This window comes from Pteropus medius, unplaced genomic scaffold, assembly GCF_902729225.1.
Source record: "Pteropus medius unplaced genomic scaffold, Ma_sr-lr_union100, whole genome shotgun sequence".
NCBI lineage: Eukaryota > Metazoa > Chordata > Mammalia > Chiroptera > Pteropodidae > Pteropus > Pteropus medius.
This window is the reverse complement of record NW_024346065.1, coordinates 3,500,362-3,516,399: the sequence shown is the minus strand read 5'-3', so window position 1 is coordinate 3,516,399 and position 16,038 is coordinate 3,500,362. Positions and strand designations below refer to the sequence as shown.

Sequence of the window (16,038 nt, the reverse complement as noted above, 5' to 3'; positions counted from 1 at the left end):
AAATCAATCTATACATTTCTAAAAAAATCCACAAGTCAAAAGTCAAGAGAAATTAGAAAATATTTTTTAATGAATCATAATGAAAATAAAGCACTTTGATATTTGTGGGATAAGATAAAGCAGTGCTTAGAGGGAAATTTATAGCTTTAAACATTTATATTGGAAAAAGAAGAAAGACCTAAAATTAGAAAAACAAGTGCAAATAAGCCAAAGGAAGGTAGAAAATAATCAAGAGCAGAAATTAGCAAAATAGAAAATGGGCAAAAATAGCAATAATCAATAAAGACAAAAGCTATTTCTTTGACTTGATCAATAAAACCCACAAGCCTCTAGCCAGATTGATCAAGAAAAAAGAGTTAAAAAGAGAAAAATTATTTCAGGGATCAAAAGTTGGTTTAACATTTGAAAATCAACCAATGTAACTCACCTATACTGGGCCTGATTTACAGATAATTCTGCATTAAACAGAAAACTTTGCTGTAGCATGCCATTAGATCCCCCCAACAGGAGTATCCTTGGAAAAAAAGTCATGAATCAAAACCTTCTCCAGTGGGTAGAATTCCAAGAAACACATTTGATTGTCCACTTTATCTGGGCTGAGAAATAGCCAGAAGAACAGATCTTCACTGATTAATGGGCAGTTGCAAACAGTTTCACTGTATGTTTAGGACTTGGAAAGAACAGTGGCATTGGAAGATAACTAGAAAGATGGTATGGGGAAGAGGTATCTGGATAGACCCCTCAAATGGGCAGAATGTCATATTTTAGTCCCATAAAAATGCTCACAAAAGGGCATCCACTGAAGAGAAGGCTCTCAATTAGGTGGACCAAACGACATGTACTATGAATGTCACGTCATCTCTTTCTCCAGGCACAACAATGTTTGCTCGATGAGCTCAAGTATAATGTGGCCATCTTGCAGGGATGAAAACTATGCACAGACTCAACATTAACATCCCTTCAATAAGTCTGATCTGGCTAAATGAGTCTCTCAGTGAACCTGCAATATTTACAATAAAAATTTAGACTGGACCATCAATATGACATTCCCTGGGAGAGGCAGTAAGCCAGTTGGTAGCACGTTGATTACAGTGGACCTCTTATATCACAGAGGTAACAGGAATTTGTCCTTACTTGAATAGACAAATATTATGGGTATGGATTTCTCTTCCCTGCTTGTATGATGATGCTTCTGTCAGTCCCACTATCCATGGATTTATTTACTGTAATGTTGTGCCATACAGTATTGCAAGAAACAAGTTTCACTATAAAAGAAGTATGGCAATGGGCTCTTGTCTGTGGAATTCATTGCTCTTTCCACGTACCTGATTATCTGGAAGCAACTGGCCTGATGAAATGCTGGAATAGGCCACTGATAGCTTGGTTTCAGTGCCAATGCCAGTGAGATAGCACCTTGATAGATTGAGATTGTCTTATAAATTTCCATATGTTCTTCAATTTCTTCTACAGCCAAAATGCGTGGATCCATGAATCAAGGGTTAGGAATTAAAGTGGCTTTTCTCATTCTTAATCCTAATGATCTGCTTCAAGAATTTTTACTTTCCATCCCTGCACCTTTGAGTTCTGGTGGTTTGGAGGTCATAGTTCTCAAAAGAAAAATGCTCCGACCATGGAACATAATAATATTTCCATTGAATGGAAAGTTGAGATGCCATTTAGCCATTTTGGGCCACAGAACCAACAGCCAAGAAAGGATTCACTGGGTGAGTTGTTTGATCCTAAATACCAAAGGTGAATTGGGAATTGTATTGTTATACAATAAAGACAGGTACCCAAGAGTTTCTCTGGAACCTGAGAGATTCTCTGGGAAGACTTTGAGTACTTCCACATCTATTAGGAAAGATGATTAAAAAATTAAAGCAATCAGAAAAAATGCAGGACCCCAAAGGGGACTTATAACTTTCAGGAATGAAAGTTTGGTTCACCCCACTAGGTAAAGAACCCAGACCAGAAAAAGAGATTCTAGCAGAGGGCAAAAGAAATAATAAATAGGTAGTGGAACACAAGTTATAAATGTCAGCTATGACCTTGTGACCACTTACAGAAATGAGCACAGCAACAGCTCTGCATATTTTCTTCTAGTCTTTTATGTGTGTACATAAAAAGAATCTCTCTCTTCATTCCCCTTATTATTTTATATAAGGATTGCTAATGTCGGTCAGTTTCAAGATTTAGTCTTTTAGTTTCAATATATTCACACAGGACCTTGACTAAATATGAGAAGTAACATGACCTCTATAAGGATACTGTAACTATAACTCAATGGCAAGCATTCTCCTGCCTCAGGACATTTGCACTTGCTATTTCCTCTGCTTGGAATGCTCTTCCCTTAGATGTCCACTAGGGCTTCTCCTTCACCTCCTTTTAATCTTTTTTTTAACCATCACTTTTCTTGATGATGCTTTCTCTGACCGCCCTATTTAAACCTCAACATAATTATTACCATCTAATTTATGATATATTTTACTTATTTACCTTATTTACTTTCTGAGCCCCTCTCTCTTTAGAAGGTAAGCTCCTTTAGGGAAGGGACTATTATCTAGCTTCTTCACTGCTATATCCTCAGTGCATTGAACAATGTAGACACTCAAGAAATATGTGTTGACTATGGCGGAGTTTAAAATAATGAGGTAGATCTATAAATGCTAAATAAACTGTTATTCAAAGTTTCCTCTCAGAAATTGGGGGAGAGTGTAAAGATGGATTTTAACTTTTTATCTAAATTAAAAAAATTTTTTTTTCAATGTTGAGAGACAACTGAACATATTTGCCAACTTAGGGGAAAGGCCAACAGCACTGGAGTGGATTAATACATAGGAGAAAGAGGGGATAATTGGTGGAACAAGGTCTATAAGGAGATAACATGAGATGGTTCCAGGGCACAGTGAAAGCACTGTGCTTACATAAGAGGAGTTTTGCCATGGAGAGACCTGAAATTGAAGTTCTCAACTGATGGTTTCCATGATTCTTGTGGAGATGGTGAGGTCAAGGTTAAGGTCAAGGGCTTGGGGAAACGTGCTCAATTTAAGGGTTTAGGAAAGGTATTATGGTTATATTAACAAAATTATTTTATTTAATCCTCACATCAGTGCCAAAGGTATTATCTCCGCTTTACAATATTATTCCATTTTACAAATGTAGAAACTGAAGCAGAGAGATTATGTAATTTACATAAGACTGCATAGGCTGATGAATGATAGTAAGCTCTGTCTAACCCAGGCCTCTGACTTCATTTTTTTTAAATTACTCTGTGAGGTCGACTCTTGGTTGACCTCACAGATTGCAAGGACCTTGTCATTTTACAATCCCTTATTTTTTTATTTTTTTTTTATTTTTACACCTACAGCACCTGGTCTTCCTAGGTGGTCTCCCATCCAAGTACTAACCAGGTCCAACCCTACTTAGCTTCCGAGATCAGACAGGATAGAGATTGTTCAGGGTGGCATGGCCATAGACTCCCTGACTTCAATTTACTGCACCTGTCTAGGCCTCATGTTCCTTAGCAATGAAGTAGTCCCAAGCTACCCTATCCTCTAATGTAATGGTCCCCACAGTGGAGTAGGATGTGTATGTATATCCAGGGTGTGCATGATAGTCCATTGGGATGTTAAAAGAAAATGTAGATTTCTATTTATATTTTTTAAATCTAAAAAAATGAAAGAAATCGAGTTTTGTCACTATTTAATATACAGATGGGTACTTGGATCCTTCTTTGGTCTGGATGCCAGCTGTTATGCATCATTTTGGTATCTTGAGGGAGACATAGGAGTTCCACAGTGCAGATGGATGGACAGTAATGCTCACCCATATTAAATCTTGTGTGCTTAAAGAATGACATCAGCGTGTTCATTTGTGTAGAAACAAGACGTTTACATAGCAGAATCTTTATAATACGGTGATTAAGATGAAATGGGGATTGATGACAAAGATTTTTGGCTTCATTCAGAGATTCGCTAGGTGTTTCTTATCAGTATTAAAATAGTTGTCAGACCCTATAAATAACTTGCACTTTTCTTTTACAAAAAGATAAGCATTAGAACTTGGCTGACTTTTTCAGTGATGATGATAAGGTGGCTGTCAGTATGCTAATTTATAGTTTTAAAACTGTTTCTTCAAGATAAAGTTAATAGTGTAATGAGTAAGAAAACTGCTTTTTGAAAGCTATTGTAAATGAATATTTTCAAAAATGATATTTAAAAGTGTTTCTATTTTGGCGGGGCTCTTTTTGGCAAAAAAAAACAAAAACAAAAAACAAAAAACAAAAAACCCACTTATAAAAATGCTCATATTTGTCTCCAGCCATGCCACCCTGAACAAGCCGGATCCCGTCCGATCTCATCTGATCTTATCTGATCTCAGAAGCTAAGCAGGGTCGGGCCTGGTGTTAGTACTTGGATGGGAGACCATCTAGGAAGACCAGGTGCTGTAGGTGTAAAAAGTAAAAATAAATTTAAAAAAAAATGCTCATATTTGCACACATAAAACCTTGGAAATAGTTTTCTACTGTGTTTAAGGATTTTCCAAATAAAAGCAACTCAATGGATCTTAAATATATTTGTTAAAAGTATAACAGCTAATTAATTTACAAATGCGACTGATTGATACGGTGGACAATAAAGATTAACTAGCTGAATTTCAATAAAATTGAATAGAACTGAAAATTAGTTTCATATTTGAGTAAGCCCAGCCAACTATTTTTCCATTTGGATCCTTTATATTTTTGAGTTTCATTTCCATTAAAACTAAGTAATAAACAGGTCATAGAGACTGACTTTCGAAATTATAATATCACAGTGTATTAAACTACCATTTCGAAAGTAAAGCAATGTCAATAAGATTGCTTTTACTTAAATAAAAAGTTTGTGGGAGCAAAATGGGCTTTTTGCATAGATAATAAAAAAACTTATAATTTAAAATACTGTGTTTATGTCAACTTTATCTCATCCTTTATTTTTAAACATTTTTTTGTGATTTAAAAAGGTACATATTAGGTCAGTATTACATGTAAGTAATGTATAAATTACAAGGATGCATGTTTAAAAATGTTTAAAGGAGAATTTATGATAAAAAATTAGAGAAAAAAATTAGAATTTTTCAAATACTGGGTTTCTCGACCTGAGCACTATTGACATTTTGGGCTGGAAAATTCATTGTCGTGAGGGTTATCCTGTGCATTGTAAGATATTTAGTAGCATCTCTGGCTTCAATCCACTAAATAAATGCCAACAGCACCCCTCTTTATAATTGTGACAATCAAAAAACATCTCTGGTGATTAACAAATGTCACTTAACGTTGCCAGATTTAGCAAAACAAAAGCATAAACAAAACAAGATCTACTTATTTAAAAAAAAAAACTATTCTTTATTTATCTGAAATTCACATTTAACTGGGTGTTCTATGCTTTATCCAACACTCTAGGGACAGGCGGGGGGCGGGGCGGGGGGCTGGAAGGGGAGGAGGACAATCCTACCTCCATTGATAGTCACAGATCTAATGTATTATGCCTCCATCTCCGTCTCTCTTTTAGCCTACCCTAGCTTCCAAACTCTTCAACTGTGCCCTCTGGAACTAATTATCCATAACCCGCAAAAGCCCATGCATTGCCAAACTTTCTCTCCAATTTCTTTCTTTATTAAAATCTGACTCCTTTAAAAACACCATTTTCCTATTGCCCACCCAAATGGTGCTGTTTATACTCTTAATTTTCCACATAGTTCAGGGGTGAGAGGTGTAAGGAAATATGAAATAAGCAAAAATATAACTGGTATTTTGAATCAAAAACTATGCACTCTTTAGAGCAGACCCTTCCAGATTACCAGATTTACCGGATTTTACAACTTTGCCCTATTTTACAACTTTTGCCCTATTTTGCCCTATTTTACAACTTTGTAAACTGTAGGTAACTGATAGCAATGCAAAATAATTCTTGTCTATAGAAATGCAAATAAGTCTTGTCCAGTGTAGTTCAATTGACTTGCCTCCCCCACTTTGAGGAGAAGCCAGTTTTGCCTACATTTTCAAGCTCATTTCAATTTTCCTGTGGTATAAATATAGATTCACTTTTGGACATGTTACTAGTTCTCACATTAATAACGGTTAACTAAAATCTTTAACGCATTTCATTTTATATCTGTATGAGAGTCACAATTTACTTTTTTGTTTTTAAAATTTTCCTTTAACAAAGGCGGGGTTGTTTTGCTTCTCGTTGGTATTTCCTGGCCATTATTCTTTCACTCCTACTTAAAAAGAAAAAGAAGAGCCAGCTTCTTTGAGGTCGATGATACCTACCCCACTCTTTTCCTTTTCTAATTGCTTTTATTTACTGCCCTCACTGTAACGCTCCACTTCACTCAAGCAAAGACTTTTGAGCTCATTATGTCTTTCCACCACAAGCACTGCCATTACTCTGGGTGAATTCAACCATCAAAAAGATGATCCATCCCCTAGTGTCCGAGCTGCTCATTCCTTGATGTCCTCAACATCCTTCTCCTTGACTCCACCTGAGCCAGAACCACTTCTCTCATCACCCCTTGGGCCTGATAACAGTATCATCTATATAATTGTGCCAGTTTCAGAATCTTAATTCAAGCATCTTCATTGGCCACAATCTCTTCTCTTTCAAAGTTGCCTGTTAGCCACTCCTACAACTTTCTTTGACCTCATAGGGACCCTTGCTCATTGATCCTAATCAGCTTTCTTTCTATTCCTTTCTCATTTTCCCTTCTAATTTAGCTTAGAATCCATGGTTCATAATTTCACTATTTTGCCAAGACTCTAAACTTCGTTCCTTTTTTTTTTTTCCTAATTCATCTATTTAGAAAATCCCCAAACCTGAATGAACTGAATTATCTGCTTTCTCTATGGCGCTGCTCTAGAAAGCCAGCCGATAGGGCAGATGAATTCTAGAGAATCTCCAAATCAGCCTTCAAAATCATCCAGGGTAGGTCATCTCAATCTCCTACATTTCACTGTTAATTCAAACAGTCCCTCTTCCATCAAACTTTGGTTCCCGCTCCTCCCCCACACTCTCAGATGACCTTGCCCTCCTCCTTCACAGAAAAAATAAAATAGATGAGTACTCCCATCTTCTTACTACCAAACACATAATCCTGCTTTCACCTGCGCCCACCCTGTCTTGCTTTTCCAGTTTTAATGAGAGGCACTAATCTTCCTCCTAACTGGGACCAAATTCTTTTCCTGTGCTTTGGATCCCCTCTGCCTTGCTTTCTCAGAACTCCACCCTGTAAACTATACAGTCTGGTTACATTTATATAAATTTTTTTCAAATTTTCCCTATGAATAGGGTCTTTCTCAATGGTTTTTAAACATTCTTGGATCTTAGGTTCCCTTCTAGTTACTTAACTGCCTTCATTTCCTTTCCTTCTACTCACTGGGGTCCACCCTATCATACCCCTAAAGGAACTCTGATTGAGATCCTTGGTATTTCACTGGTAAAATCTTGGTGTCAACAAATCCTACATTTTTCAGTTGACTTATTGACTTTGAAGCAACAATTGACACAATCGACCACTCTCTCTTTGAAGTGCTTTCTTGTCCCAGCTTCCATGACACTTCCAATATTTTTCTTATACCTCTGGTCACTCCTTTTGACTCCTTGCAAGTGTATCCTCCTACGTCCAAGCATTAACCCTAAGCATCTCTCAAAGCTCAGTCCTAGACTTCTTTGCTTTTCTTTCTCCTTGATACTTCTGAAATATTTTTGTTCACACCTAGGACTTCACCACCACCTCTATATTATAGACTCTAGCCTCAACCATGTATCTGAGCTCAGGCTACTTGTCAAGTCTTGGAAGTCTCAGAGGTACCTCAAAAATCAATGTATTTATAACTGAATTTATGGTTTTCCCCTCAAAAGAGACTTTTCCCAGGGGTTCTATTTCAGTGAATAGTCATGCAAGTCAAAAATCTAGGCATTTCCTTGATGTCTTGTCCCTCATCATCCACTCTCTCTAATCCATTGCCAAATTCTATCTTTTTATATTAAATCCTTTTACTTCACTCCAACTCCACTAGCCTTGTCTAAATTATCATCTTCTGTGCTTCCTAATCATCTACTCTAATCCACTCTCTCCCTCCAATCCTTTCTTCTCATAGTAGCTAAAATACTCTTATCAAATGCATATCTGATCATATAAGCCCCCTGTCTGAAACCTTTCCGTGACTTTTAGATGAAGACTAAAATCCTTACCATGGCCAAGCCCCTGCAGAATTTAGCAACTATCTAACTACATCCTCATCTGATACCATGTTCCCTGTCCCAATGATCTTGAGTCACAATGGTCTTCCTTTAGGTTTTTCCACCCACAGGTCCTTTGTATGTGCTGTTATCTTTGCTTGGAGCATCCCCAGCCAATCACTACTTGGCCTCATTTACACCTATCTGTCCTTCAGATCATAGCTCTCCTTAATGTCTCTAATAAGATTCTCCCATTTTAATCTATCATTATCATCATTAATCATCATCATCATCTTCATAGCTAATACTCAGACATGTTTGCTACAAGTCAGGCACTGACTTAAGGGCTCTACCAATATGGATTCATTTATCATAACAACTCCATTTAATATATGTGAAAACTGAGTCATCGCATACTTTTATGTCCCACAATTGTTATTTTCCTCATGGAATAATACTTTCTTTATGGGGTGGTGGTTGAGAATATTAAATGAGCTAATATATGTAAAGGACTTGAAACAGTGCCAGCTACATAATAAGTGCTCAATAAAAGTATTGTTGTAATCTTATATTTACTGCATGATTTGATTGATTATTTGATTAAAGTTTGTCTCTGTCCTATAAGCACTATGAATATTGGTCAGAGTCTTCTTTTTTGCTCACTATTATATCCCTTGTGTCCACCTAGGGCAGTGGCACATAGTAAGTGTTCAATAAAAATTTCTTGAGTGAATAAATTATCATTTATGTCCAACCACACGGGATTGTTATGAAGATTAAAAAATGTATATAAAGTACTTTTAAAAATTACACAGGGATAGAGAAATGTTAAATATGTAAAAGGTAAACTATGGTGCCAACTGTGAACATAACAGGAATCTTAAGACAGGAAAAATCATGTGGCCTAGATTTGTTGAAGAAAGAGTTCATGGAAGAAGTAGACCGCGAAGTATGTATTGGATTTGGGAGGGCAGTGTGAGCATAGAGACATGTAGGGAGGGATGGGCTATCAGCCTACTTGGTGGGTGTATGATGAGGAGTAACAGGAAATCTAATTATAGATATGGTGAAAACAAATCATGGAGGAACTTAACAGGCAGATAAAGGAACCGGGACTTGACAAGACAGAAAAGGGAGCCTTGAGTAGGGACATTTCAGGAAGATTCCTTCACCCAAAACCTAGTGAGCCAGAAACTCTTCTCGGTGCTGTAGATGCAATGATCAAAACAAACCACGAGGATATGAAACAGCAAGCAACAAATGAACAAACAAAGCAAACAAACTCACAGACATAGACAATAGCATAGTGGTTACCAGGGAGGAAGTGGGTGGGGGGAAGATAAAATGGGTAATTAGGGTGAAATGTATGGTGAAAGAAGGAGACCGGACTTTGGGTGGTAAGCACACGATGAAAATTGAGATGATGTGTTATAAAATTGTATACCTGAAACTTACATAGTATTATTAATTAATGTTACCCCAATAAATTTAATTTTAAAATGTTAAATACAAATGAATGCATTCCTATACAGTACATTATTTTGCTTTTTAGATTTATAAAAACATTACTATTCAATAAATAAACCTCTGAGCCTTGCATCAAAAAAAAAACCCCAAAAACTATAAATGGTGAAGAAATCTGATATCTCACAGGTTTTTATCATTTTGTGATTTGAACGATTATCTTCTAGCAGACTTGTAGATAGCCAGATATATCACCAGCTCCAACTTAAGTGGGATCTGTAGTCAATAATGCTGATTATACTCACATCATGAGTTTATGCAGTTTGTTCAAAAGGATAGGGTAACAAGTTTATAAACACATGCTGTGATCAGTTCATTTTCTAGGAGTGTGTCCTCGATTACAACTGAACTCATAGAGACAATTTAAATTTGACTTCTGCACCAAAGAATTTTCTTGCTTTTTGGGCATATTTTACTTTGGGGAAGGATCATTGCCCAATGTTACTTTCTCAGTGGTGTTTAGCACACCGAAGATGCTTAATAAACATTATATATCCATGGGATCATCCCTGGGAAAGAAATGTTGGCTATAGGATTGCATGCCTGGTACAGTAAACAATAACTGTTTTCAACAGTTTCTCAGGCCATTCATCAGTGGTTATTCATATGGAAGCTTAAAATTAAAAATAAGTAAAAACAGCTGGCTCCTAGGGATTTTTGTCAAGAAAACTTCAAATATATAAAATCCAGGTGATTGGCATAGAATAGTGGAGAAAATATCATTGAGTAAATATCAAATGAATAATTCTGGCCATCGAGAATTTCTGTCCACTTCCACTCCCTAAAGCTTATTTCAAACTAGGTTTCTTCATTCATCATGAAGAATTATGCATGGCAAACTTGAAGCAAATGTCTGGAAAGTAAGTTGGAATGTGATTTGAAAATTCTAGTAATAAATAATATTCTAAATTCAATTTAATTACTGAATTCAATTATTTCACAGCCAGGGTATTCACTTCAAGACCTGAGAAAAATGCCCCCCTTAAAATATGAATTAGGACGTGGTTCCATAGTGTAGCAGTCAGCACGTCTGCTTTACATGCAGAAGGTCCTGGGTTCGCGTCCCAGTGGAGCCACGGTCCAAGGTCTACGGCCATGCCACCCTGAACAAGCCAGATGTCTGATTTCAGAAGCTAAGCAGGGTTAGGCCTCGTTAGTACTTGGAGGAGACCACCCAGGAAGACCAGGTGCTGTAGGCAATAATAATAAATAAAAATAAAAAATGAATTAGAAACTATAACAAAAAAATTGGGGGAATTCAAAAATATGTGAAGATTAAATAATACACTAATAACAAATTGATCATGGAAGAATTCACAAGGAAAATTAGAAAACACCTTGAGATGAATGGCTCTGAGTAGACATTTCTCCAAAGAAGATATATAAACAAACATAAAAAAGATATACAAATGGCCAATAAGGACATGAAAAAATGTTCAATATCAAAAGTCATCAGGAAATTGCAAATCAAAACCATAATGAGAAACCATTCACTCACTCATATAGTTATAAGAAAAAGATGGACAATAGCAGGGATTGGTGAGAATATGGAAAAATTTTGAACCCTCATACATTGCTGGTGGGAATGTAAAATGGTCAGCTGTTTTGGAAAACAGTTTTGAAGTTCCTCGCGAAGTTAAACAGTTATATAATCTAGCAATTCCACTACTGAGTATACATACCCAAGAGAAATGAAAATATATGTCCAAACAAAAATTTGTATACAAATATTCATAGTAGCATTATTCACAACAGCCAAAAAGTGGAAACAGCCCAAAAGTCCATTAACTGATGAATGAATGAACAAAATGTGGTATAGCCATGCAATGGAACCGAATTTGGTCTAGAAAAAATGGAGTACTGATACATGCTACAAGGATGAACTTGAAAACATCATGCAAAATGAAAGAAGCCAGACACAAAGACCACATCTTCTATGATTCGACTCATGAAATATCCAGAACAGACAAATCTGTAGAGACAGTAAGTAGATAAGTGGTTGCCAAGGGCTAAAGGGAGGGAGGATTGGAGAGTGATTGCTAATGTGAGTAGGGTTTCTCTTTGGGGTGATGAAAGAGTTCTGGAATTAGATAGTGGTGATGGCTGTACCACATTGTGAATATACTAAGCCACTGAATTATGGACTTTAAAAGGGTGAATTTTATGGTATGTCAATTACATCTAATAAAATTATTATTTAAAAAATGAAAGGATATATGTCCTATAGATCTTGTTGGAGAAATCTGTATTTAAATAGAACAGTTTCTTTACTTTTTTCCCAAAATTAAGATTGACTGCTATTTGAAATAACTTGTCCTTTAAAATTTAAATATTAGTTAAAATATATGTATATAATATGTATTATTTGTTTGAATTAATATCTATGAGCAGTTTTATTTTTAAATTGGAAATATTTTTAAGTGAAAAATTTCTGAGCATTTTAGTATCCATATGTAGCTCTTAATATGCTAAAACTTAATAAATGTTTGAGAAGGGACTTAGTATTTTCTTAGTTTTTTTTTTTAAACAATTTCTAATGTTCGAGCGTTTCCTTAGCATCTAGTCAGTTTTTAAAGATTCTTTACTCTTTCTCAAGTTATATCAGGGCCAAGCAAAATAGAAGTTGAAGAAGTAAATGAATTTCTGGGAACTCTACATCTGATCAGTATTCAACCCTTGATGCAGCAATTAAGTAAGGGCTCCCATGTTAAGTAATTTTCACACCGTGGTGTTTCCAGAATGAATTTTCAAAACAGTGTTTCAAGTATTCCTGAATACGAATGTTAATATACAGAAGTTTCTGAGCCTATGTAAGAAAAATAGGAATTTTTCACTCCTCTCCCTCTTTCTCCACACATTCTATGCAGTAGAAATTACTCAAGAATCTCAATTCCATTTGCTATTTTTAAGCTAAGTATACTGGTGTTTTAGCATAAATGCCTGTATCAGAAAGACCATATTCATATGGTCATTAAAGTTAAGTGTACATAACTAAGTTATAGTTATGTACAATATTATTAGTTTGCAATAAATGACCCAAAAGAGTATGTTAAATTCTTAATAAAAGCAAATAGATACCATGGGGCTTGATCTTCTAAGGTTAGGTTATATCATAGGAAGGGTTGCCAGATTTAGCAAATGGTAGTACGGGATGCCCAATTCAACATGAATTTTGGATAATCAATGAATAAGTATTTCAGTATTTGAATAACTTTTTTAGTATACTTATTATTATAATTATCATTGTTTACCTGAAATTCTTATTGAATTGGGCATCCTGTATTTTATCTGGCAACCTAATTTTCAGAATAGGAGAAAGAGGTTTTATGCACCCTCCTTACAAAAAGCTGCCCAGACTAGCTTTAGGATATAAATAGACTGAGTGGTCCTACATCCCTGTCCTTGCTGGTCACTAAAAATTAAGGAAGTTTCCAGTAAAGTCCTAGAATTGGGCTGCCATGTGACCAGATCCTGGTCTATTTTTAGGCTGAGGTAAATGGGGCAGTTATTCCAGAGACGGGAAAAGCAAGTCTCATTTCAAGGTATGGAGAAGAGGTATGCATAAGAGGAGAGAGAAGGATGTGTCTTATATATTGCCACAATAAAGGCTACTTCGCACTGTTACTATGCCCATCTTCCCCATTCAGGCAAATAAAGTAGGTATAAATGAAATCCTATTAACTGAAAGGAGCCAAAGGGCTCCATTTTTTAATATGTGGATTAAGTATGTCAAGCAAAGTGAGATGGCAAACGGGCCTTGAAATTGTCTCCACTGTAACGAAGCACGGATACCTCAAACTCAATGCATCTACAACTGAAGTCATTACCTCCTTCTCCAAATTCCTCTCCACTCCTTAAATTCATTCATGTACTTAGTGGCCAGCACGTGCTGGCTCTGGACATACCCCCATGAGAAGAACAGACATGGTTCCTCCTCTTAGAGAGCTTACAGCAGAGTGCGGGACACTATGATATAATCACAAAGATAAATAATTAATTACACGTTATGATATTGCTATAAAGAAAAGACGTTGGGTGTTATAAATCTTTAATCAGCTGGTATACTACTGATCTTTATGGGGCTATTATAATGAATAAACATCGTGAAGCATCCTGAGATTTTTTTTTTAAAAGCATTATACATTTTCCTATTTAAGGATATTATTCCATTTAAACCGTAATTTCTGGAATTGAATTTCTGCTGATTTCAACAATATTTGTGATAATGTTGACTTTTAAACATTTGCTTGCTTATTATGATTAATCTTGTCATTGTACAAAAAGTAGTGGGTGATTTTTCTTCATGGGTGAATCTCTTCCACGTTCCCCTTTGTGGTAGTGTACTCCACTGACTACCCATGTGCCATCTCTAGTCCAGAAGACGTAATCCTTGTGAAACTGAAAGGGCAAAACTGACACTTGCCTATTCTAGTAATTTATTACTGTTAAATGACAGAGTTTAGCTTTTAGGAAAAGTACTCCAAAACATTGAAAAGGGGGCTTTTTACTATATCTGGTAGAATTCCAAAGCACTTAACACCCAGTCACCTCACTGGGGGTCAGGGCGGAGGCTCGCAGCCTACTGAAGTGCAGCTACTTCTGGCCTGGAACCAGCTGCTGGTTAACGGCTGTACAGCCTCAGAGCCCCACACTCAAGACCCTGAAGAGGAGCTCACCGCACCCGATTAAATAACGTATATTCCTATTTTCGAATAATGCAAATGAACCTGGAACTAACGGACACAGTACTTTCTGCTTCTCAAAGGTTTCTCAACTCAGTTTTGAAAAATTTCTTCTCACTTCTTAAGAATTCCTCCTCCTCACCCTCTTTTCCCATATACCACTCTATTATTTACCAGACAGAACAATTTATCCTTTTTACTGAATGGCTGGAGGAAGGGAGAATAGAGCAGAGAATGGGGCGGGGTAGGGGAGGGGCCGTGTTAAAAATTTATTTGGCAAGCGTAGGAAGGGGTGCATCAATAAAATTCCCGGGCAACCTTACCCCAAGTGTCCAGTTATATCTCCTGATTCCCTTCCCCTGGACAGGGCTCGGGCGGGCCCAGGATGAGGCCCACTGAGGGAAGGCGACTGGAGCCTCTGCCGCAGTCCTCCCTCACCTCCTTGCCCTATCGGGCTGCATTCTCTCCGCCGAAAAACAGAGCGGGGAGCCGAATTCGTCCCGACGCTGGGCCTCCAGGCGGCGATGGACCGCCGGCAGCCGGGGGAGGAAGACGAGCCCGCAGCCCCGCGGCCACTTTGATTGTTACGCGCCTTCAACTTAACAGAGTGCAGCGCTCAGGGGGTGCAGCGGCGCCTCCGCCCAGCGCCACCCGACCCTCAGCGCCATCCGACCCTCGCACAGGGAGGAGCTGCGGCGGGAAAACTGAGCAGCCGCCCGCGGTCTCCTGACCAAGCCGCCTGCGTTCTTCCGGCCAGCAGCCCTCGGCGGGGGAAGGGCAGCCGCCGCCCGCGTTCTCCCGGCGCCGGCGACCGGCGGAAGGGCCGCGGATCGCGGAAGCACGGCCGCAGCTGGGGATCAGCTGCTGGAGGAGGCGGAGAAGGAGGGGGAGGAGCCTAGAGGGGAAAGGGAGGGAGGGGACCATCAGGAAGCCGCGAACGCCACCGAGTGTCTGCACACCTCGTTCCGTCTGCCATGGCTGGTTAAAGAACCATCCGGATCGCTGCGCGGGGGGAGGGTTGGGTGGGGGGAGCGCGGCGGCCGCGCGTGAGGCCGAGGGAGGGGCGGCGGCGCGAGCAGCAGCGGCGGCGGTTCCAGGATGAAGAGGAGAGCTGGCCTGGGGGGCAGCATGAGGTCAGTGGTGGGCTTCTTGTCCCAGCGGGGCTTGCATGGGGACCCCCTGCTCACTCAGGACTTTCAGAGGAGACGCCTGCGGGGCTGCAGAAACCTCTACAAGAAGGACCTCCTCGGCCACTTCGGCTGTGTCAATGCCATTGAATTCTCCAACAATGGAGGCCAGTGGCTGGTCTCAGGTAAATCAACCCCCTTCCCCTCCCCGCGCCTCCCGGCCTCTTTCCAACCTCCCCCTTTCGCTCTCCCTCGCTACCCTCCTCCTGCCCTCCATCCCCCACCCCCTCCCTCCTCAACCCCCCTTCTGCGGTGGGAAGGTTTGGTGTCAAATTAAAACCATTGCAGGGGGAGGGAGGGAAGGAGGGGAAGGGGTGGATGTCTTCTATAAAAAAGACCCAAAATGGTTGACAGGTCCTTAATTCGCTTTATCCCAAGTGTAAAGTGATCTCTCCTGCTGACTGCCCCCAAAAGTGTGGGTCGGGA

General features: G+C 38.7%; 2 protein-coding genes and 2 pseudogenes across 5 annotated transcripts in view; 2 read left to right on the top strand and 2 right to left on the bottom strand.

The window, feature by feature from the left end:
- EXD2 (exonuclease 3'-5' domain containing 2) overlaps positions 1 to 14,870 on the bottom strand; it is a 67,516-nt gene extending 52,646 nt beyond the window's left edge. The window contains exon 1 of the mRNA XM_039875348.1: positions 14,749 to 14,870. The gene's annotated coding sequence lies outside the window, so the exon portion shown is untranslated. The remainder of the gene's footprint in view (positions 1 to 14,748) is intronic.
- On the bottom strand, positions 3,359 to 3,477 carry LOC120612819 (uncharacterized; annotated as a pseudogene).
- LOC120612845 (uncharacterized) lies at positions 4,313 to 4,453 on the top strand (annotated as a pseudogene).
- A 437-nt stretch (positions 14,871 to 15,307) lies between the features above and the next one.
- DCAF5 (DDB1 and CUL4 associated factor 5) overlaps positions 15,308 to 16,038 on the top strand; it is a 90,234-nt gene continuing 89,503 nt past the window's right edge. Inside the window, exon 1 of one of the 4 annotated variants that reach the window (XM_039875343.1) lies at positions 15,308 to 15,737. In XM_039875343.1, the coding sequence (XP_039731277.1) occupies positions 15,524 to 15,737 (214 nt within the window). In that variant the 5' untranslated portion in view covers positions 15,308 to 15,523. The remainder of the gene's footprint in view (positions 15,738 to 16,038) is intronic. The other 3 variants (XM_039875342.1, XM_039875344.1, XM_039875345.1) reach the window with 3 other exon arrangements.